Below are 24,233 nucleotides of genomic sequence, written 5' to 3' on the forward strand. Positions count from 1 at the left end.
GAGACAACATCTAAAAGCAGCGAACTCTGCTCTCCAGAGCGAGTAGATTGGTAACCCCGCCTCCTGCTCTCCTCTATCTTGTCTGCTGTCATGATTCATGCAGCTATTATTTCATCCAAATGAAAAATGGAGAACAGATAAGCAGATCATGGCTTGTCTACAGTGAAAAGAAGGACTGGGTTATTTACTTTGGCCTTTTTGGAAACACAGGAAGGAGCAATCAGCTAAGTGAGCTTAGTGCTTGGAAAAAATCTTTCATTCCTTTAGAGACAGCATGAAAAGTCAGCTGAGTACAAAACATAGAGAGGAAAACAAGAAGAAGAAGAAGAAGAGAGGGACACAACCTAGAACAGATAATGGATGTCTATTCTATTAACATTTCTCTATCTGGAGAATGGGGCTGTTTGATGTCTTCTCCATTCATAGGGCCCCCTGCCTGTCTCTGCACTGGAAACAAATCGAAATCTTTTCTTAAAATAATTGCATTTGTTCTTGGATTGAAGAGGTAAAAGAGGTAAAAGACACATTCTGCCAATGGATCAAGACAATTTACACTTAAAATAAGAAAACACAATTGCATTGTCTTATTTCTAGTGCATATTATCTAATTATCTTATTTTAAGAATAAAAATACTCATTCCATTGGCAAATTATCTAATTTACCTACTCAAATTAAGGATAAATACACTTAATTTAAGAAATGTGTACTTATTTCTAGATCGTTTTTCCAGTGTGCCTAGGGCCCCGAAAATTCCTAAATCCGCCCCTGGTCACAGCATCGCTCACTCCAGCATTTTAGGGCAGGTCAGCCAGTTAAAAGGAGGCATTAGGAAAATGCTTTGTCTGAATGCTGCAGGACTACGGTTCTAAACTTTACACACTGACTGGGTCTGAAAAACTTTAGTTTCCATCATTTATTTTCTGTTCATTCTTCAAAAAACTCTTCCTGCTTTTAAAAATGTGTGATTAATCAGGTTGTGATCACACAGGACCAAGCATCTACACATGATGAAGCAGAACTAAGTCATCGTTCCAAGAATTTCATGGATCAAACACTATTGGCAAGTTAGTACTGGCATGAAAAATGACAACGTAGAGAAACTCCAACCATGAACTCAAGTTTTTGCCATACATTGTTGAAAGAAATCTGATTTTGTTGCTGTTCACCATTTGCTCAGTCTATTAGAATTAACGTGAAATCACAAGTTATAGTTTGTTCTTTTTTCCACCATCAGCTGCTGCATAAAACAGACTTTCAGCAGTTACGCAACTTTTTATATGACTTCATGAGTTTTGATTTTCCTTGAGGTGTTGCAGAGCTGCATGTGCGTACATGTCAACAGTTAGCCTGCAACAAACAGAAAAAAACTAAAATTTGTTTCATTTCATCAACTTTAATGTCACCAACATAAGATTTATGTCTTATCTATAAAAATGATATCTGCATTAAATTGAAAAAAGCAGCGGTGCCATAAAGGCCCCATTATGTTCTTGGTTTTCTCATTGTAATTATTTTTTTCTCTTCATTCCTAAGTATCAACGTTTCTTCCCTAAAAGTTTATGTTACAGATATTTGCTTGTCATACAAGAAGATTCCTTCTGGAAGCTGAGATGATGCTTCACAAACACATGACCACAAACTGCTGCCCTCCAGGGCTTTAGATCAACCTAATTACATCTACAGAAACGTTTAATGTAACGAAAAGCAGAACTAGAGACTAGGGATGCACGATATAATCGGCCCCCTATCAGTATCGGCCTTAAAACTGAATATCGGACATCGGCCACCCCACCGATATTTAACCCGATATTTGATCAGCTTCTCAGTTTCTAAAGTCTAAAAAAAAAAAATAAAAAAAATACTACTTCTTCTTCCTCAAAAACTTCTTTTTTACAGACTTAAAAACTTCTAAAGACGAGGGAAAAAATATTGATCCATTAAAATATCCCAATATCTTCATATGCTGATATATTGCCATTTAAAAACACCATATCAATCTCTTTTACTAATGAAATATTGCTATATGTCATCGTTATGCTACGAAATCCCCCGAAAATTCACCAAATGTTGCCATATTTTTATATGTTGATATATTGACGCGGTATCGATCTATTTTACGAACAAAATCTCACAAGAATTTGCAAAATATCACGATAGTTTGTAACAGAACGATAAAATTTCACCAGATTTTGAAAGTAAAATAGATCGATACCGCGTTTTTAAAAATCTATTTGATATCAGCATATGAAAATATATTTGAGTATATTATTTTTCAAAGTGTCAGAAATGGATAACAAAACTGCTATTTTCAATGACGACTTATTTTTGTCCAGCTTTAACATCGGTATCGATATCGGTTATCGGCTACATGAGTTTTAAAATATCGGCATATCGGATATCGGCCAAAATCCCAATATCGTGCATCCCTACTAGAGACGTTGCCGAGGCTCTCGCTCTGTTGGCTAAATGGTACTTTTCAAAATCTTTGCCTAAAAGTCAATGTTTGGATTAAAGCTGACTGAGACAGAAGCCAGGATTGATTAGAGGAAGGTCAAAGGTGAACCTTATGAATGCCACACCGCTCTACAGTAGCTGCCAGCCTTCCCAGGTAAAATCAGCCGAATGGCAGCCCACTTCCCTCCAACTCCCGGCTAAATCCCCTCCAACATCCAGCCACTGCAGCAGTGCTGTGTCTGTCTCCCTGCCAGCTCCCAGATCAGCTTCTCTGATTGGTTGATGTGGCGCATCAAGCAGCAGAGGTTAAATTATTCCACCTCCAGCCGCTGCTGCTTGAAAAAAGAGCCTCGAATGCTCAGAAGTACGGTGGCCAGGAAGTGCAAACCAACAATACAAAATCTAAAACACTTTTACAAATCATAAAAACAACTTTACATTTAAGAAAACAAAATAACAAACAAAATACTTTTACAAATAATAAAGCAAATTTTTTTTTCTGAATTGTTTTATGATTTGTAAAATTGTTTCGTTTGTTGTAATTTTGTTTTCTGAAATGTAAAATTGTTTTATGATTTGTAAGTGTTTCGTTTGTTGTAATTTTGTTTTCTGAAATGTAAAATTGTTTTATGATTTGTAAGTGTTTCGTTTGTTGTAATTTTGTTTTCTGAAATGTAAAATTGTTTTATGATTTGTAAAAGTGTTTTGTTTGTTGTAAATATTTTTTTTCAAATGCGAAGTTGTTTCAAGATTTGTAAAAGTGTTTCAGATTTTGTATTGTTGTTTTGCACTTCCCGGCCACCGTACAGAAGCTCATGAGGCTCTGCTCCTGCTGCTCTAGACACGCAGCAGAACTTTCGCTGCGCCTTGATGCGCCTCAAATATCGAGTTTTCATGTAAACTAGCAGCTTCTGCTGCCTCTGCAGCAAACATAGCATTACACTTCTCATCCCGATGTGGATGCAATTTACAAAAAGAGCTGTGGATGTGAGTCACATGTAAAGGTTTATTGTTTAAAGGACCAGTGAGTCCATCCCAAGGCCCCATTTCTAAGTATGTGGGCACTTCTGGTAAAGTTCTGGACAGTTTTTTGCCCACAAACTTAAGTTTCTAAAAGGCTACATTCACGCTGTATAAATTCATATTTATCTCTAAGATAATAAACAAGAAATCATATCTCTCCTATCCTGGCTTCTCTTCATTGGCTTCCTGTTAAATCCAGAATAGAATTTAAAATCCTCCTTCTCACATATAAAGCCTTAAATGGCCAAGCTCCATCTGATATCAGAGATCTGATTGTTCCTTATGTTCCTAACAGAGCACTTCGCTCTCAATCTGCAGGTTTACTAGTGGTTCCTAGAATTTCTAAAAGTAGAATGGGAGGCAGATCTTTTAGTTATCAGGCTCCTCTCCTGTGGAACCAACTACCAGTTTTAGTCCGTGAGGCAGACACTAGCGGAAAAAGAAGTCACGATGCGATTCTATCACGATGCATCACGATACCTGAATTATTGCGATGCTTTGCAATATTTCTGTTCCCACAGTATCTAATTCTGGTGTAGCAGTGTTTGCAAATTGCGTGCGTCATATCAACTTCAGTTTTAACTTTGTTTTTAAAACCAAAATGCTTCCAAACATCGGATTTGAAATGTGATGGAGCCGGACGAAGTTTCTCAATCTCCTCCATGTTTTGCTTTTGAATGACTCGTCGCAGTATCCCGCGGCTGGAAATGCTTGTGACACAAGGCAGCGTGCGTCAACACATCCGCAGCGACATCTACTGGACTGGAAGTTGTATTACACTTGATTTTGGCTGATGTTCGACAACCATTCATGCAATTTTATTCATTTTTTTTAAATTAATAATCGATACTTGGCGTCAAGAATCGATGCAGTAGATCACGAAAATTAGAATCACGATGCATCATCATGACAATTATTTTGCACATCCCTAGCAGACACCCTGTCTACTTTTAAGGCTAGGCTTAAAACTTTCCTTTTTGATAAAGCTTCTAGTTAGAGTGGCTCAGGTTATCCTGAGCTATCTCTATAGTTCTGTTGCTATAGGCTTAGACTGCTGGAGGACATAGGGACCCCTTTTTCATCATTCTGCTTCATTCTATCTCTATTCTCCCACTCTGCAGAATCTGTTAGTTCAATCTCTAACGTTCTGCTCTCTCTGCTTTTTCTCATAGTAGCTTCATCTGGTCTGTTCCTGTTTGGCTGTGACTCCATCCTGGAGAGAAATATCAGCTGTGCTGCTGCCATCAACACCTTCGTTTCTAGATGTTGGATTTTGGCCTGTTTTTCAGTGCCTTGAGACGAGGTGTGTTGTGAATTAGTGCTATATAAATAAATTGAATTGAACTTTTAATCCTTCCGATGAGCAACACTGGTTTTTCTATAACTCATGGTTTTAAAGTCTGTGAATAATGAACGACACACACAGCTCACGTTGGCGTTCAATCGATAACGGTAAACAGCCTGACAGAGCAGCACGTCTACTGCTAGTACTAGTCTGCTCCATTCAGACTCATCTGCTGGTATTTCTAATGCCAGTTTAGCAGAGTGCTTGGCGTCAGCCTTCCTGTTATCAGACCGAAGTCTTGCTCTCTCTTGCCATTCCTCTTGCCTCACCCCCAGCACACATAACACTTAATGGTTGGTGATAGGGCTTAGGTAGGGTTTGTTTGCTTTTAATATCAGGGCCCGTCTAGCTAAACTTAGCATTTTCTTTGTGCATGTCTTCTCTGGTAATGTTTGAGTTCCTGTTAAATGGTTTCGTGTCTGCAACTTACCCACAACCATTAGGTTGAGCTCAAAGCCTTGCTTCATGGCCTTCCTCCTCATCTGCTCCAGGATGGCATCGATGCCTACGTAGCTGAAGTCCCCCGCATGGCTCTTCTCCCCTTTGCCTGGGGGGATGGGATGATGGGGCTTGGGGGACTCAGACATGTTGCTGTGGCTCAGGCTGACCTCTGACCCTGAGGAAAGGCAGGAGGCAGAGGATGTGTTCACTGACCATAATATTGGATTCATCAAGTTAAAATAGGTGGAAGTAAAGCTCAAAGGGATGCAGAAATAAGTAGAACTGAAGCGAAGAGCAATTGGAGGTTAAAGGCCTTTGAAGATAATTCTTCTAAGTAGTTCATTTCCTGTGTGAAATGGGGTAACACTTCAAATCACAATGCACTGCACCTTTCCGTTATTCAAATAACAACAGCATTTTAATATAACTTTAAAATCAAATCAAAGACATGAAAGCATCTATTTAACACAGCTGCAAAGCCAAAAACACACTTTTAAAGAACAGATGCAAAAATTCGACCTCAGGTGAGAACTCTGGCCGCTGCTTTGCACAATTCCAGAACATCAAGACAGGCGCGAATCAGAAGATCGTGGTTTGGACACGAAGCAGCCGGTAAAAATGAGAGCTTACCTCGGTTCAGGGGAGGACCGCTCGTCAGAAAAACCAACACAGTCTGCAGCGAGCAACACGGCTCGGCTCTGCCAAAATGAGCTAGTGTTGGCTTGCAGAAGTCGACTCACTCCTCTCTCTGGAGGAGGAGACAACAGCTTCCTGTGCTCTAACAGAAACTTTTGCTTGTCTGTGTTTGAAGTCAGGCACGTCAAACCACAGACGTACCTAAAGCTGAATGGTAGCATAAATCCTGATTTTATTCAGTCTGCAGGTGATGAGCGTCACATATCCCATAAGAGAGAGTTCAGATTAAATACTGCTTCACTTTTTGATCTTTGAAAATAGCAAAATATGTATTTTTAATGACCTGTGCTCTTTTGCAAGACAGTTAAGCTCAAATCAGATTGAAGAATTGCATTTACTGCAGCTCTCTGCTTTGACTGAGCCCTGCTATGCTGATGATTTGGTATAAACCTTTCCTCTGTGTTTTTGGTTGCATCTTTAGGTCTAACCTTCTGCAGGAAGATGAACACAAACACTCGTATTGAGTCTAATGCTGCTTCTAACAGGTTATTTTATTTACCTGGTATTGATTTTCACCAACAGCTCAGGTTGGTTTCTCTGCATTCTCTAAAGAAAAGCATCGCTTTACCCCAATGCTGCCACAGCTGGTGTTTCATAGAGCATTGGTGTGCAGAGCAAGTTCCCTTCCTTGACTTTTCTCCTTCTTATTCTTCCCTTCAAGGCTAGATTTGTAGTACGCACAACTAACAGATGAAAGGTAGACAGCTTCTTCCATCTGAGCTGTGAACCGGGCAGATTTACCATTAGGCAAAACTAGGGCCCCAAGTTCCTGGGGGCCCCATAAAACACATTCTACATGTATGGTTAATAAAGCTATTCCTTATTAGTGCATATTATGTTTTTGATAAAAATCCGTTCGCTAAAATGCCATCAGAAGGCTGATAATATTAAGTGTATCTCAGCCCCCCCCTTCAGTGTCCACCATATTGGATCAGTCCATTTGCTGCACATGTTCAGAAAGGTCCAAACAGACAGCAGCAAACCATTTGAAATCAAACCATGCAAAGAGCAGTGTTGCCAACTTAGCGCTTTAGTCGCTATATTTAGCCACTTTTCAGACCCCTCTAGCACTTTGATTTCTAAAAAGCTCCTAGCGCCAAATCTAGAGACTTTTTTTCTGCTACTGGAGACTTTGGAGACCACATCTAAAAGCAGCGAACTCTGCTCTCCAGAGCGAGTAGATTGGTAACCCCGCCTCCTGCTCTCCTCTATCTTGTCTGCTGTCATGATTCATGCAGCTATTATTTCATCCAAATGAAAAATGGAGAACAGATAAGCAGATCATGGCTTGTCTACAGTGAAAAGAAGGACTGGGTTATTTACTTTGGCCTTTTTGGAAACACAGGAAGGAGCAATCAGCTAAGTGAGCTTAGTGCTTGGAAAAAATCTTTCATTCCTTTAGAGACAGCATGAAAAGTCAGCTGAGTACAAAACATAGAGAGGAAAACAAGAAGAAAAGGGACAAGAAGAGAGGGACACAACCTAGAACAGATAATGGATGTCTATTCTATTAACATTTCTCTATCTGGAGAATGGGTCTGTTTTATGTGTTGTCTTCTCCATTCAGAGGCCCCCTGTCTGTCTTTGCCTAGGGACCCAAAGTTCCTAAATTCGCCCCTGGCTGTGAATACCAGCAGTTATCATTGGGGATCTTGGTTCCTGCTCTTATCAATGTTCTCTTCTACCCTCCTGTCCGTTTATATGACATTCTCTTTGTAAAGGTACAGTAGGGCTATAGTCCTTCCATTATGTTATAATGCATTGAACAAAGATTTAGATGCTTCTTTAGAACTTAAACCCAATGTCTGCTAAATTCTTTATGGATTTTATTAAGAGCTGTCAGTAAACCTAAATGCATGCCACACTCTTCTACTATATTATCTATTTCAATTCAATTCTATTCAGTTTATTTCTATAGCTCCAATTCACATCATGTCATCTCAGGTCACTTTCCAGTTCAACCAGATCATCCAGTCAGATTGATTCAAAGTTTTCTATCTAAGGAAAACCAGCTGATTGCATCGACTCATTGACTCTTCAGCAATCCCTCACACTGAGCATGCTTGTAGCGACAGTGGAGAGAAACATTCTATTCTACATTTATAAAAATAAATTCCCACAACTCATCTATATTCATTCGGTAAAATTCAAAAAATATCCACTAGACTTGGTTTCCAAGATTTGAAGACGTTTCTCCACCTCTCCAGGAAGCTTTCTCAATTCAAATGTCTGGATCCGCAGTGAGTTTGAGTCTTATGTAGACAAGGCCTTGAATCGCTTGGAAACATGCAAATGGAAACCGAGGAGTGGGTCGTTTGGTTCCATTGTTAGCCTGTAATACCTGAAACCTGTCTATGATTGTTAAGAGTCGGTCGTTCAGGAGGTATTGTTCACCGGCTGGAGCGGGTAGGTCCTCATCTATATTCCTCTTGCAGCTTTACAAATACAATTGCAAATGCAAACTATTCTTGGCATTAGGGTTTAACTTGCAATGTAGTTGATATGCAATGTCCCTGAGAAGCATTCACAACAGCCACTCCACGCAGCTCTAGTAGTAGAGTGGATGTTTTTAAGCTTCTTCTTGCTGAAGCTAATAATTCATGTCTTAAGACTATGTTTAACCGTCTCCTCGTCAAACGACATAAATCTCCATGTGTCCTGTGATCAGACATCTATATGAATACCTCTGAAACTCGTCTCCGTCTCTCCAGAGACTCAGAGAATAACTGGAGTTTAGATTATAAGGGAGAGTGCCACACCTTCAGAGGTCCCCATCAGTGCTGCTAAATTTCAGGGCTCTGACAGTGTAATGGTTAGCGGATAAGACGCTCTTTGAAAACACATAGTGCTCACCTACAACTTAAGATCCAACTTTTTATGTAACTAAATCACAGTAGAAGTTTTCTTTCCTCTTTCTCAAGATGCCGTTTCCCTTGTAGGACATTAATTTGATATAAAAAAAAAAGCAGACATGACATCTCTGGAGAGCTGTGTAATCTAGAATATGATGTTAACCTCCAGTCAGCGCTGCATTACAGCGAGCGCCGGTCTTTAACACACCCAGCACATGTCTTGGATTTCGTAGAATATTCCTCAGGTATTTAGATCAGTTTTCTTCTGCTTATGTTTCCACGCTGCGTCATAAGGTATCATCTGGTTAAACCTTCACATACAAGGCTTTGGACTGAACCCGAAAAGCATTGGAAGCCTCCCTGAACGATGAATGATGCAGATAAGCTCTAATGACATACTACGGGTCCGAAGCACAGGGTCTGGGTCTAGCCTCATGAGACCATCCTGATCTCGCGAGCTTTCAAGGTTTCACTCGCAGATCAGTCTGGAGACTCTCCGTTAAAGAAAATTTGGAGCCGTTCACCAAACGAACGTCCAATCAGCGTTGGCTTTGAGGCGGGTTGAGGTGTGACGCAACGAGAAGCGCGACAGTTCAGCCTAAAGAACATGGCGGCTTCAGCCGATGAAACTAGCGTTAGCGTGGCTATCGAGCAAGTTTTATGGGAATTACAGAGTATTTCTTCACTGAAAGAAGAGCAAAACACTGCTCTGGAGGCTTTTCTCAGAGGAAAAGATGTTTTTGCTCTTCTCCCGACTGGTTTCAGCAAGAGTTTGATCTATCAATTGGCTCCTCTTCGTCGTCGCTCTGTTAGTACGTCATATGCTTCGTTGATCTGATTGGTTTATTTGGCCCGTCTATCACCAACATAGGCCAATCAGCTAACCAGTATTTTCGCCCCTTCCCAAAATTACTTCAACGGAAGGTTTCCAGATGGATATGCGGAGCAAATCCATCTGGCAGTCAGGTTAGTCTGGGTCCTCTCTACCTAGAAATGTTAATAACAGACATAGTTCATCAAAGGGGAAATTCACAGCACAGGCGTGGTAACTGCTACTCTTATGCATTGAAATTCACTTCCGCTTCTTTAATGGTCACTATTACTTTCAGCTGCTATAACTTTTCCCAAACTCGGCAACCTTGGAAAACCTCTTTTGTGATCAATGTTAGTGTGTGAGCTGCATCTTCCTCCAGAGTCTCGGTAATCCTTAATGAATGTTGGGATCATGATGGAGCTGGAGCAGCAGCAACTATTGTCATGTGAGAAGAATTCATTACAGACATTGAATAAAGCAAGAGAAACCGAACCTCTGGGAAACCAACGGGAATTAAAGTAATCAAGGCATTTGGCTCTTTTTTCCTGCTTGTTTTGACTTGGCTCGGCTTTTCTTGACTTAGAATAGTTTGTGTCGTTTTACATTAAAATTGAGTAACACCTAAGACTCAAAGTGAAAGAAGAGAGTCAGAGACGGCTTCAGGCAGCAAGATGGGACGCTCAGGAGCAGCCATGCCCAAAGTTGGGGTTGTGACCTCACTTTGGGTCCTTTAATTGACCTTTATGGGGTTTTCAGATTAACTACAGACATTAAAAGCATCACTTAAAAAAAAAAAAAAAAAACTACTTTGGTTGTTGATGCCTGTTTTGATACTTTTACACTGTGTTCAGTTTATGAACGGACTGTGGTTTCATTTTATGGTTTAGAGGCTAAAAAGTTTGGGAACTTCTGCTCTAGAAAGCTTTTTCAATTCAAACGGCGTTGAGTTCGAGGTTTTATACAGTTGCACAACAAAGCCTTGTTTTTCTTTAGAAAATATGCAAATCCATTCCAACCCTTTGAAATGGGGATTGTTTGGCTTCTTCTGTTAACCTGCAATGCCCCATACCTGTCTATGTCTCTGAAAAGGGTGAAGTCTTCTGTTCCGCTGTAAAGGGGTTGGGGATATGATAATAGCGGGAAGCAATAAACTCAATTCCTGCATTGTAGGTTATATGAAAACTGAAATCTGAGTCCTCCCCCTCTGTTTACTTCACGCCCCGCTCAAACCACCTGTCTTCTTTGTCCAAAATTTGAACATTCCAGTCGTCAAAAGAAAGCTAAATGACCCCCATTCCAAAGGGGGGGACCCGTTCATCCGTTTCTATTTGCACGTTTTCTAAACTAAAACCAGGCTTTGCTCGGCTGCTGGATAAAGCCTGGAACTGAACGCTATTTCTGACATTTTGAATTGAAAAATCTTCCTGGATGGAAGAGAAACGTCTTCAAACTTGGAAACAAAGTCCAGTGGATTGTTTTTTTTTACTTTTTTGGAATGACCACAACCTGGATGACTGAGAACCTTCACCAGCATTCTGCTAGAGTGGGATGCAATAGATTGGTAATAAACCAAAGAGTGCAAGCCAGATGACATGAGAGGCCAATGCTATTTATACTAGCCTGCAATAGTTGTCACATGCAAAATTATTGCATCATAGAGCATCAATAATGGTAAGAGCCCCCCGGGTAGAACCAGAACATGCAGGAGGAGATGCAGATTAGGGATCCACCTAAATGAGTTACACACTGTTACTGCTGGGAGAGACGACCCGGCTCCCCCTCTGGATCTATAAACCCTGCAACCCCATCTCAGATAAAGACGGGCGTACACTGTCCAGTCGTGCACCATCAGGAGTTTCAGCCTGATGGTGCGTGGTGTAGTGTACAGGGGGTAACGAGGGGCAATCAGCCTCTCACGACCACCTCCCCATCAGGAATCGTGAGGTCAGGAGAAAATCAAACATGTTTGATTTACAGTCGGCCGTCGTACGGTGGTCGTGGGCAAATCGCTCAGTACGCAAACAACGATTCTTCTTCTTCTTCTTCTTCCTCTCGGATGAAAACACTCCTGCTCAGAATTGCTCTTAGATTATAATTTCCTTTTTGTAAATGCTATATCTTGAAACTGTACTATTGTTACTCAAAATTGTCAAACGTTTTGAACTATATAGCAGCACTTACTTATAAATATAGCCCATTAATATATATTTAGAAGTCAAACAATGGGAAAAATGAACATTTAAGAGCTTTGTTAGATGAATTGGATAGATTAAGGTGTTTTTTTTGCACAAATAATTCCTTCAAAGACAGAACTCTGGTCTCGTGTCACTTATTTTTAAATATGGCAAATCCTGAGATAGATTTCATGTTTCAGTTGCTTACATTTCTGAGGATGAAGTTTGCTCGTGGGGCTGCAGTCTTCCTAAACGGTTTATGACACATCTCTGCTTAATACAAGCAAGTTCCTGCTCTGAGTTTTATCTTGGTTTCCTGTTTGTCGCTCAGAAAACCACAAACTTTATATCCGCTGTAAAACTGCTCAGAGAAGTTAGCAGCTGAGCAGAGAAATACGATTATTTGCTGCTTAAAGAGGCACCAAGAAGAACAGGTGTACTCAGACCCAATAAAGTGATGTTTAATGGTTCTTGAAAGTAAAAACTTTTTTTCATTGTCGAACAAACGCGGAGGAAGTAGCAGGGAATTGAAAGACATGGTGAAAATGCTCCCTTAAGTCTGGCATGCATTGTGTTTTCTGTTCTCTTCTGTGGTAGAAACTGTCTGAAATGGAGATAATAGCTGTTGTGGCAGAAAATCCCCAAGGGGACAAATAAAATCAGAATCTATTTGCTTATATGTTCCTGTATTGATTTACAGGGGGAGGAAATCATCAATAATCATCGTCCACTCAGCTGGACATCATGCATCATAACTATACTAGGGCTGCAACTAACGATTATTTTAAAAATCGATGAATCGGACGATTATTTTTTCGATTAATCGATGAATCGGACAAAAAATATTTTTTATATTAACCTCTTTATTCCAAAATAAACATTATAGACAGAACAAACAAGCACACAAGTACAGGTTGCTCATTAACTGTACTGGTGCAATATGAAAAATAAATGTTTGTGTTAAAACTACGCAAACTTACATGAGAAATGTAGCTGTACATCCACAAAATATAGGGTACTTTGTTTCATAAAGCGCAAAAAAAGACATTTTTGTTTTTAAAGCCCCTAAGGGGTTCAAACAATAGGCCCCCCCCATTTCAACAAATGTGTTTTTTTAGACTAGAAGAGTTCTGCCTTTTAAGACAGGAAAGTATAGCAGTTAAAGTTGCTACTTGAGAAAATACTGAACCATAGAGATAAAAATAGCCCCGTGATTCAAATTATAAATTGTATTTGGAATAAAAATGAGAGAACTAGGGGTGCTAAAAAACACATCCTCCAAAGACAGATATTTACATGGGAATGTGGCAGATAATTAATTGACATATTACTGATCTTGCTGGATTTTATTCTGCTTTACTTCTATAAATTGCAGGATCATCTTTACTTTATCTTTGCCAGAAGATTTAAACTTTAAAAGTCTTGCCCTCATAATTTGCAAGTTAATTTATTTATAAAGTAAATGTAAACGCTGCTTAAGCTAATTCAAATGAAATTAAAAGTAAAATAAGTAGCCAACCTTATCACTGTCTGTAACCTACTAACACGGTAAGGAAAGCATCAGATGAGCTACCTGAGAAACTAACGTTACGTTTCCCCCACTTTAAAACCAAACAAACATGGTGGTTCCGTGCCATGTTAATTTCTTTTGAAAAAAGTTGCATGTTATCACTTTTTTCGCTTTACAAAGCGCAGGCTATTTTAATTATTGTGATCAATTTGCGCCGTCAATCCCGGTGTATGCGCGCTTCATTTGCAGTCTGGACGCTGAGGCTCTGAATGAGAGGGACTCCTGCGGGAAAACGCGGTTGGGGTGGGGGAGGCGCCCCACGGCAGAGTAGGAACATGCATGGTTTCACGTAAGAGTCTCCAAAAGCCGCCAGTGACACCGAAAAAAGTCGCCAGATTTGTCGCTAGTCGCTTTTTTGAAAAACATTCGCTGGAGGGGTCTGAAAAGTCGCGGAGTTGGCAACACTGCACCTGCGGCGCTGACTCGCTCTGCCGTATTTTTTTTTCTTCCTCTTTCAGTCAAGAGGCAGTGATGACGGCGCGGCGGATGACGCAATAATCGCGCGACACAACTAATCGATGATGAAATTCGTTGCCAACGCTTTTAAAAGTCGATTTTTATCGATTTTATCGATTCATTGTTGCAGCCCTAAACTATACTGTTATGGAAAAGGTTGCCATTACAGCTGCAGCTACAACTATAACCTGAATTTTTGGTTTTTAGTCCTTTGACAGGCCCAGAAATTGTGTCAGAGACTAACATGCTAGTTGTTTAGAAGGATATTCTTTTTAGAAAAAACCCTTTTGGGATGTGCTGGTGAACATTCTCAGTCATTCAGGTCATAGTCATTCCAAAAAGATAAAAAAAATCAATCCACTGGACTTTGTTTCTAAGTTTGAAGACGTTTCTCTTCCATCCAGGAAGCTTTTTCAATCCAAAATGTCAGAAATAGCGTTTAGTTCCAGGTTTAATCCAGCAGCCCAACAAAGCCTGGTTTTAGTTTAGAAAACATGCAAATAGAAACAGATGAACGGGTCCCCCCCTTTGGTCTTTTGGCTTCTTTGCTAGCCTGCAATGCCCCATACCTGTCTATGTATCTCTATATATCTTCCATCCTTTTTTGGGTTGAAAAATATAGTTTTATACCCTTTTCCCACAGGCTGAAAAACCAGTTTAAACCCAGGAATGATTGGCTTTTAGCGGCAGTAGGAACAGCTCACTGATGCGTGTCTACTCGCACCAAATGACTCGGCAAGCGACCTGCCTTAAAATCGCCTTGGCTCTGATCGGCATGCTGTCGGAACACCAGAGCTGTGTTGACCCGCTCATTTACGTGATGCCATTGAACAGAACGTACAGACAGTGTTGCCAACTCCTCTGAGGAAAGTAGCTATTGGCTGTACTGTAAGTTGCTCGAAGTCGCTGAATGATGTCATTGCCTAATTTGCATAATATTTTACTTTTCTTTTTCCCTTGTGGTCCACTAAGGAGCTTAAAAATCATGCTAAAACAAACATTTTGAACAACAACAATTCACAATCTAAATGGAACAAAAAAAGGCTACAAAGAATCAATGACAATGTGAGCAAATAATGGTAATTATTTTTTATTTTTTTTTTCAAACTAATAAGATTTCCCTCCACACACGCAGGCTGTGCTTGAGTGGGTCCTCGTCGTGTTGGTCAAGGCTCTCTATGGCAGGTTCAGCAACTGAGGGAGCTGACTTTAGCGTGATCAACCTGTGCCGTCAATCCCTGCACATGCGCGCGGTTCATTTGCGGTCTGGAAGCTGAAGGTAAACATGCTGTGGCTCTGACTGCAGACGGGAAAACGGGGTTGGGACGGGGGAGGCGCCCCACGGCAGACACCAGGAAAGTCGCTAGATTTGTTGCTAGTCGCCGTTTTGAAAAAGAGTCGCTGCAGGGGTCTGAAAAGTCGCAAAATATAGCGACAAAGTCGCTGAGTTGGCAACACTGCGTACAGATGTCAACACACCGCTTCTAATCGAACAAGCTGAAACAACTCTGTTTACATTCGATAAACATGGAGCAGCTCTGGGGAGGGATTCAGGCCGATAATAGAGAGAAAGAATAAAGAACAATGACTACGCCCTGGCTTCCTTCCATGTTGCTCTCCATTGTTTACTTTCCTGATTTCTGTCGCACTGGTGACATCATCAATGCTAACCCAGTGTGATGATGTCACCAAACACTCAGCCGGTGGGTGATAGAGGCCGCGCAGCTGCCAGCGAGGGGTTAGACCAGGTTTTTTTTTATCCAGAGGGAAGGGAACCAAATTCTGATTTTTAGCAGGTGGATCCTAACCTGACTCCGCCAGATGGATTTGCTCCGCATATCCATCTGGAAACCTTCCGTTGAAGTAATTTTGGGAAGGGGCGAAAATACTGGTTAGCTGATTGGCCTATGTTGGTGATAGACGGGCCAAATAAACCAATCAGATCAACCAAGCATATGACGTACTAACAGAGCGACGACGAAGAGGAGCCAATTGATAGATCAAACTCTTGCTGAAACCAGTCGGGAGAAAGCCTGAGAAAAGCCTCCAGAGCAGTGTTTTGCTCTTCTTTCAGTGAAGAAATACTCTGTAATTCCCATAAAACTTGCTCGATAGCCACGCTAACGCTAGTTTCATCGGCTGAAGCCGCCATGTTCTTTAGACTGAACTGTCGCGCTTCTCGTTGCGTCACACCTCAACCCGCCTCAAAGCCAACGCTGATTGGACGTTCGTTTGGTGAACGGCTCCAAATTTTCTTTAACGGAGAGTCTCCAGACTGATCTGCGAGTGAAACCTTGAAAGCTCGCGAGATCAGGATGGTCTCACGAGGCTAGGTGGATCCATGTATGAAAAACACGCGTTAACCTGCTATTTTCAGTGGGAAAGAGGCTTTTGTTGGTTGCTGACGTAGCATCATCGTTAACGCAGCATGGCGTCCAACCAGATGTCACAGCAGGCACCATCTGGACCATATAGAAAGCAAGAACATATTCCTCTGAAATATCTACAGTCAGCCAAGCTACACAGCACATTTTGTAGTGTTAAAGTTAAACTTTAAGAGTGCATTTGGTCCCACTCGGACTTAGTGTTAAATTACAACTCTATGTAGTGTATATCTTACTCCAGTTTTTGTTGGAATAACTCTCAAAGAGTCAATGTACTTTGACACTACATATTTAACACTGGAATTTACAGTGTATAAGCTATCTACATGGGAGTTTATGAAGCGTAAAAGTAGTTAAAACTTAGCTTGCACTGTTAATAGAAGGAAAAAAAACTGTAAAGTCCAAATAATTACTACCGAGCTATCCTTTGTACTCATTAATTTTAGCCGTTTATTGTGTTTCGTGCAATATTTGAAACACATGTATCATAGGTTTTATTAACTTTACTGAAATATCAGGTATGTCTCAAAATTGGCTGATCGCTATTCTTAGATGACTCAGATTGGCACCAGGGACGATAACAAAAAGTCTGGGAGATCTGTAGTAACAATTGATTGATCAAAAACAGAAATAATTGTTACATTCCTTTAAGTAATAACCAGATAATCCATCCATTGTCTATAGTTGCTTATCCTCTTGATCTGATCATTGGACGAAAGGCTGGAACCAAATGGACCAGTGGCCAGTTCATCAGCGAGGAACACAGAGGAGAAACAGGACAGACAACCAAGCAAAAACAGACACTTGAAGGCAGTTTATAGTAAGTCATTAACCTAATGTGGCATCCCGGCGGGGAAAATCCTGCTGACCAGTGAGCCAAAGAGAAATCCTCTTGGCCAAATAGCCAAGGTAAAACATTATCATCAACTGCACCACTTTTTAGCCTAATTTGATCATGTTGTACTTTTTCGTATGTTTTTGTATTGAATACCACAAAGCTTTATGTATTTATTCAAGGTTATCATGTCATGTGAATATTAGAGCTGTACACGGATAGTTTACAGTTAGAGGAACAGAGTTCTGTTTGTATTATGATGACTGCCAGACAAAGCATATGTAACTGTTGGGTTTGGCAAACAGCAATATAAATGCGTCTTACTGGACGACCATCCCATTAGAAGAATTTAAGTCGACCCAAATGGTCAATGATCCAAGGAGATCAGTTCCAGTCAAGGTAAAAAGACGAAGGGACATCAGCTTTAAAAGAATTTGACAGATTTGATTAAATGGCATGATGGCGCTTCTAACTGAGATAGCTCCTCATTTCTTGTCAGCAGTTTGCCTTCGCTCTGCGAGCTTCTAAAGGTTGGCCAATCAAAAGTCTGAAAGCAAGTCTTTCTTTGTTTCAACTGCTTTTTCTCCAGGGCAAACTCTGCGTCAGACATATCCAAGGAAATCCCACTTGGCCATTTTAGCTGACTTTTAGGACGATATGAGGCATTAGCAGTTGGCAACATGGGAAGAAAATGGCAGAGCTAGGTTGAAATCAAACAAACCCTTTAGATTAAGACCAATGAGGTCACTTAGGAAAAAAAATCACTTTCAAAAAATGTCTGAGGAATGCCACAGAGCTCTGTCCTTCTGTTGGCCTTTGGAGAATGTAACCCTTGGGCTAATATGGAGCAAAGCAGATGGTGTTGCACAGGAGAAGCACCCCTAAAAAATGCGGCCATCACATGTGTCTGTGCAAATCCAGAGATAAGTGTTAGAGCACCAGAAGCACAACAACTGAGCACAGCTGGGATCCATGACTGTAAGCAGAGACGGGGATGAAAAAAACGAAGCTAAAGCCAAAGTAGCAGGGAAGACACTGTTCTGTTGAGTGCCATTGTGAAAGCCTGATGACCACAGCTATAACTCAAAGCTTGAACATTTCTGAGAAACATGGAAGGGAAACTAGGAGGGTCCCACACTGCAAAAACAATCCAGAAAGAAGTAAAAAATGGCTTAAATTAAGTATATTTAGCCTTAATTTGAGCAGGTAAATAAGATGATTTGCCAATGGAATGAGTATTTTCACTCTTAAAATAAGATAGTTAGATAATATTTACTTGAAATAAGACGATAAAATAGTTTTTTCTTATTTTAAAAGGAAATTGTCTTGTTCCATTGGCAAAGTGTCTTACTTATCTCCTCAAATCAAGGAAAAACACACTTATTTTAAGAAAAAATAACTTATTGAGATTTATATTTTTTGCAGTGCACCGCAGGACCAGCTAGCAGCTGCAGCAGAGGATGGGGTATAGGCTAAAGGACAAACTGAGACCATAGTGAAGTAAATCAGGAAGCCACTAATCACCGAGTGGTAAAGGGGCTGACTGGTTTAAATACTTTCAATCTGAATGTGACTAAATGTTTCAGGGCTGAATGAGAGTCATTTTACAGCTGAGATTTCTGTAACAGAACAATTCATTTCATCTGGTAAGAACATTTAGATTCAAGAGACTATTTTGTCTTTCACTGCAAAAACAATCTAGAAATAAGTAAAACTTTCCTAAATTAAGTGTATTCAGCCTTAATTTGAGAAGGTAAATGAGAGTTTGCCAATGGAATGAGTAATTTTACTCCTAAAATAAGATAATTAGATAATATGCACTTGAAATAAGACAATGCAATTGTGTTTTCTTATTTTAAGTGTAAATTGTCTTGTTCCATTGGCAGAATGTCTCTTTTACCTCCTCAATTCAAGAACAAATGAACTTATTTTAAGAAAAAAACTGACTAGTCTAGATTTAGATTTTTTTGCAGTGTTCGAAATGATTTAATTCCCAAGTGAGTCTAAATGAGTGCCCTGTGTTTTTAATCTAGATTTTCACAAATTTAAACAAATATCTTAAGCCTTTTGGCACATTTCTTTGTCTTGTTGTTGCAGAGAACACTGGATGCTTAGTCGCCTGTTAAATGCAACAACTTCAACTCTTGTTGAACTTCAAGTCTGGTCAAAGCCTCCTACATACATTAGATGTGCAAGATAAATCTTTAATCTAATCTTTAATGATGAGCAGATCTGTTTTGTTCGTTGTCGGGTGGGTGACGCATTTGAAAAAGTCTTTGCCCATACACTCTGGTTAAAAGTTGACCATGCACAGTAGCTACTAGCCTCGTGAGACCATCCTGATCTCGCGAGCTTTCAAGGTTTCACTCGCAGATCAGTCTGGAGACTTTCCGTTAAAGAAAATTTGGAGACGTTCACCAAACGGACGTCCAATCAGTGTTGGCTTTGAGGCGGGTTGAGGTGTGACGCAACGAGAAGCGCGACAGTTCAGTCTAAAGAACATGGCGGCTTCAGCCGATGAAACTAGCGTTAGCGTGGCTATCGAGCAAGTTTTATGGGAATTACAGAGTATTTCTTCACTGAAAAAAGAGCAAAACACTGCTCTGGAGGCTTTTCTCAGAGGAAAAGATGTTTTTGCTCTTCTCCCGACTGGTTTCGCCAAGAGTTTGATCTATCAATTGGCTCCTCTTCATTGCAGAGTCAGGTTAAGTAGCTACCAGAGCTGAAAGCAAGTTCATTTTCACACCGCCTCCCGCCGCAGCACTGACATCACAGTCGTCTGTCATAAAGTGCGGCTGATTGACAGGTTTATAGAATTATTTAGCAACAAGGCTAGGCTAACTGCATGCAGCGGGGCTAATGCTTTATCCTGCTTTCCCTGCCTCTTTTTTCAAACATCAGCATCTGAACTAGCATGGATAAAGACAGCTAGGACCGATTTAAAGCACTTTGCATATGAACATATTTGAATGTTTTTTGTTGTTGGCCTTCATGGAGATATACTGGTGTGATACCTTAGTATCCATTTGATTGGTTTGTTGTATACGTCTATTTTGAAGTTATAGCGCCCTCCTGGAGAAGTATTCCAACAGCCGCCAGTGTTGCCAGCTGACAAATGAGTCATCCTTGTTAGTCAAACTGTCTTTGGAAAATCAGCCTAGAAACAAAAGTTTATTTCCATAATATCTAATTTCAAAAATTGCTACAACATGAAAATGTTCAGGGTGAATCCTGATCATTCATAAAATGTATTTAAATCGAAATAACCATGGTTTTCCTACATGTCAGAAGATATATATTTTACTTCCAGCCTTGATTCCAGACACAGAGTATGACAGATGACCTATAATTACTTAATCACACAGGCACAGCGCCGAAAAGAAGAGGCCACCACAGCAGTAACCTCCCCCAGCGCCGACAAGCTGTCAGCCCTGAAAGGACATGACAAGTACCACTTCCTCCAAGCCCTGACATAAACGCACAGCAGAAACCCCTCTCTCCCGTTGGGCATCCTCAGAGATAAGCAGAGCGAGATGCATCTGCAGAAATGTGTCATCGTTCTCTATCAAATACTGCGTTTTTTTTTAGAAAAGAACCAAGAAATAATTACAGAAGAGCAAAACTACTTCTATGTTTCAGGCATAATGTGTCGACATTACAGAGAGGAAGCTGAAGAAACAGTAAAGTGCTGAAGAGCATCTGCAGAGTGTGACGCCGTTAACAGCTGAACATGTTCACACCTCGCCTCTTTTCAGCTCTGCTTCCCTGCAGGCAAATTCTTTGGTCAGAAACAGCAAAAGTGTCACGTTCTTCTAAAAAAAAGTGCAATAAAACATGGTAAGCTCCGACCAGAGGTAGATGTGCCCTTTCAGATTCCTGTTTTTAAATATTGATGCATGTCTGTGGAAAATAATGTGGGTGAGTTTATATTACAGGAGGTTAGCATTAAAAAAAATGTTTTTGAATTTTGAATTGCTTCTGATTGAGTTAGTCTTTATCAGCTGCTTACTTTGATTAGAAATAACTTAAAGTATTGTACTTATACTAACTAATAGAGTGGCTCAGGTTATCCTGATCTATCTCTATAGTTCTGCTGCTATAGGCTTAGACTGCTGGAGAACATAGGGACCCCTTTTTCATCATTCTGCTTCATTCTATCTCTATTCTCCCACTCTGCAGAATCTGTTAGTTCAATCTCTAACGTTCTGCTCTCTCTGCTTTTTCTCATAGTAGCTTCATCTGGTCTGTTTATGTTTGGCTGTGTATTTCCTGGATGGAGCCACCTTTTATAGTTGCCTTTTGTATCTATGCTTCTTTTTCTATGTCTGCATCTGTCTCCTCGAACCCCAGTCGGCCTCAGCAGATGGCCGCTCACACTGAGCCTGGTTCTGCTGGAGGTTTCTTCCTGTTCAAAGGGAGTTTTTCCTCTCCACTGTCGCTACAAGCATGCTTAGTGTGAGGGATTGCTGAAGAGTCAATGAGTCGATGCAATCAGCTGGTTTTCCTTAGATAGAAAACTTTGAATCAATCTGACTGGATGATCTGGTGAACTGGAAAGTGACCTGAGATGACATGATGTGAATTGGAGCTATAGAAATAAACTGAATAGAATCGAATTACGGCAAGACATATTTTCAGAATGAAAAGGTGCTTGAAATTAGAAATTAGTTTCATGTAAAATGATGTAGTCAAAGTACTAATGCGGCAGAACATCTAAGGCGTGAACGTTACGAAAGATTCAGCAGTTTTTGTTTGGAGAATTGCAGAAGTTTTGCTTGGGAAGCGTTTAACTGATGAATCGTTGGAATTCATCGTTCTAAAGTCATGCCACATTCTCTCTTACGTTGTCTTGTTACTTTGAGTCAGACTGTGTGAAAACAGAGTTTCAGTGAGGTGTGAATTGCAACACTATCTGGAGCGATGCCTTTGCCCCATTTAAATTAAATTCAGTTATTTCTATAGCAACAATTCACAACACATCATCTGAAGACACTTTACAGTTCAACCAGATCATCCAGTCAGATTGATTCAGTTTTCTATCTAAGGAAAACCAGTTGATGGCATCGACTCAAAGGCAATCATTCACAATAAGCAAGCTTGTAGTGACAGTGGAGAGGAAAAACAGGAAGAAACCTCCAGCAGAATCAGGCTCAGTGTGAGCGGCCGTCTGTTGAGACCGACTACAAACAGACATTGACCATGTGACAGACTTAAACTTTAAACAGATATTTAGGAGCCAAATGAAATAACCTAGATAGAATAACCTGAAGACCAGACTTTGAACGACTCAAAGCAGATCCATATCAGTCCGTACGTTTGAGATGTTACTTCCATCTTTCCTATCTCTCCTATCTATCCTCCTTTCTCATGATTTCATCTATTGTGTGCGGATCATCAGTCCCTCATTTAACAAAACAATCACCGACCATGATGCTGCCACCACCATGCTTCACAGCGCGGATCCCGTTCTCCAACCTGCACGCTTCATATAAATAGTTTAATGAAACTAAGGCCATTTAGTAGCGATGCAGGATATAATCGGCCCCCTATCAGTATCGGCCTTAAAACTGAATATCGGACATCGGCCACCCCTCCGATATTTAACCCGATATTTGATCAGCTTCTGAGTTTCTAAAGTCTGAAAAAATAAAATAAAATACTACTTCTTCTTCTTCCTCAAAAACTTCTTTTTTACAGACTTAAAAACTTCTAAAGACGAGGGAAAAAATATTGATCCATTAAAATATCCCAATATCTTCATATGCTGATATATTGCCATTTAAAAACACCATATCAATCTCTTTTACTAATGAAATATTGCTATATGTCATCGTTATGCTACGAAATCCCCCGAAAATTCACCAAATGCGCCATATTTTTATATGTTGATATATTGACGCGGTATCGATCTATTTTACTAACAAAATCTCACAAGAATTTGCAAAATATCACGAGTTTGTAACAGAACGATGAAATTTCACGAGATTTTGAAAGTAAAATAGATCGATACCGCGTTTTTAAAAATCTATTTGATATCAGCATATGAAAATATATTTGAGTTTATTATTTTTCAAAGTGTCAGAAATGGATAACAAAACTGCTATTTTCAATGACTACTTATTTTTGTCCAGCTTTAACATCGGTATCGATATCGGTTATCGGCTACATGAGTTTTAAAATATCGGCATATCGGATATCGGCCAAAATCCCAATATCGTGCATCCCTACCATTTAGTTTTATTAAATCAAACTACCTCCATGCCTCTAAAATAAATGTCTCTTTTTCCTCGGTGGATCCTCAAACTGGAATTCATTTTTTTTGTTGCAACGATTGAAAAAGAATCGTACACTGTGTGTCCGGCCTTAGCTGCCTGAGAAAGCAGTTCTCAGCAATGAGTGGGGGAGGGGCTACTTTAAGTTAGTCCAGCATCATAAAATGACCTTAACCATAGAAAGAAGAAAGAAAAAAACGTTGCAGCTTTGGGTAAAACCTTGTTACGCCCTAATATCCGTCTCTGCTCAGACATAATAACCTTGGATTGCTCAGACAGACCTTGTCCTGCAGAAAAACCTCTTCTAAGACTTTAGGGTGACGCATGCAGCAACGCAACCATTCAGGAAACGGAGGCAAACCAAAGAGGTGGACCATGTGACACTCAGCATGTGGTTGATCAGTCATAGTTACAAAGTCAGACCACACTGTGGGGTTTAAGCTTGAATCAGATGTTAGCTCAGGTTTTCTGATTAATAGCAGATCTTAAACCCTTTAAAATACTCAGCTTCTGTTGATTTGTTCAAAAAGTGCATGAAAACATCCTGGCTTCATCAACGGACGGATAATCTATTCCAGTGGATGAAGATGAGCTTGAATGTTAACGTAGAAATTCTATCTTGATTAGTCATCTCCTGATCTGAGGGGATTCACTATGAATGCATGCTGCAGAGCAGAGGACACAATGAGTGGGAAAGGAGGAAAGAAGGGGAGGGGGAGGAGAAAAGTGAGAAGGGGGGGTGGGGGGGTGAATGGGAATGCTGACCCCCGAAACTCTCCCCAATAACTGAACAATGAGAGAGAAAAGGAAAGATGTTTCATGGAGTAAATGAGGCTGTCAAACCAAATGAAAGTCTTTCCAAACATCTCCTCAGCGAACAAACTCAGCCTTCAGCTTCTCTGTCTTCTCTGCCTTC

General features: G+C 40.3%; 1 protein-coding gene across 5 annotated transcripts in view; it reads right to left on the bottom strand.

Moving 5' to 3' along the window:
* The window catches only part of LOC119775515 (septin-9-like), a 114,273-nt gene that overhangs the window by 32,598 nt on the left and 57,442 nt on the right, over nucleotides 1–24,233 (bottom strand). For 3 of the 5 annotated variants that reach the window (XM_038273504.1, XM_038273505.1, XM_038273506.1), the window contains one exon: nucleotides 5,254–5,439. In XM_038273504.1, coding sequence (XP_038129432.1) covers nucleotides 5,254–5,439 — 186 coding nt within the window. Of the gene's footprint in view, nucleotides 1–5,253; nucleotides 5,440–5,894; nucleotides 6,034–24,233 lie in introns of those variants that run through there. The other 2 variants (XM_038273507.1, XM_038273510.1) reach the window with 2 other exon arrangements.

Source organism: Cyprinodon tularosa, unplaced genomic scaffold (genome assembly GCF_016077235.1).
Source record: "Cyprinodon tularosa strain WSP-4 unplaced genomic scaffold, ASM1607723v1 ctg874, whole genome shotgun sequence".
Classification (NCBI taxonomy): domain Eukaryota; kingdom Metazoa; phylum Chordata; class Actinopteri; order Cyprinodontiformes; family Cyprinodontidae; genus Cyprinodon; species Cyprinodon tularosa.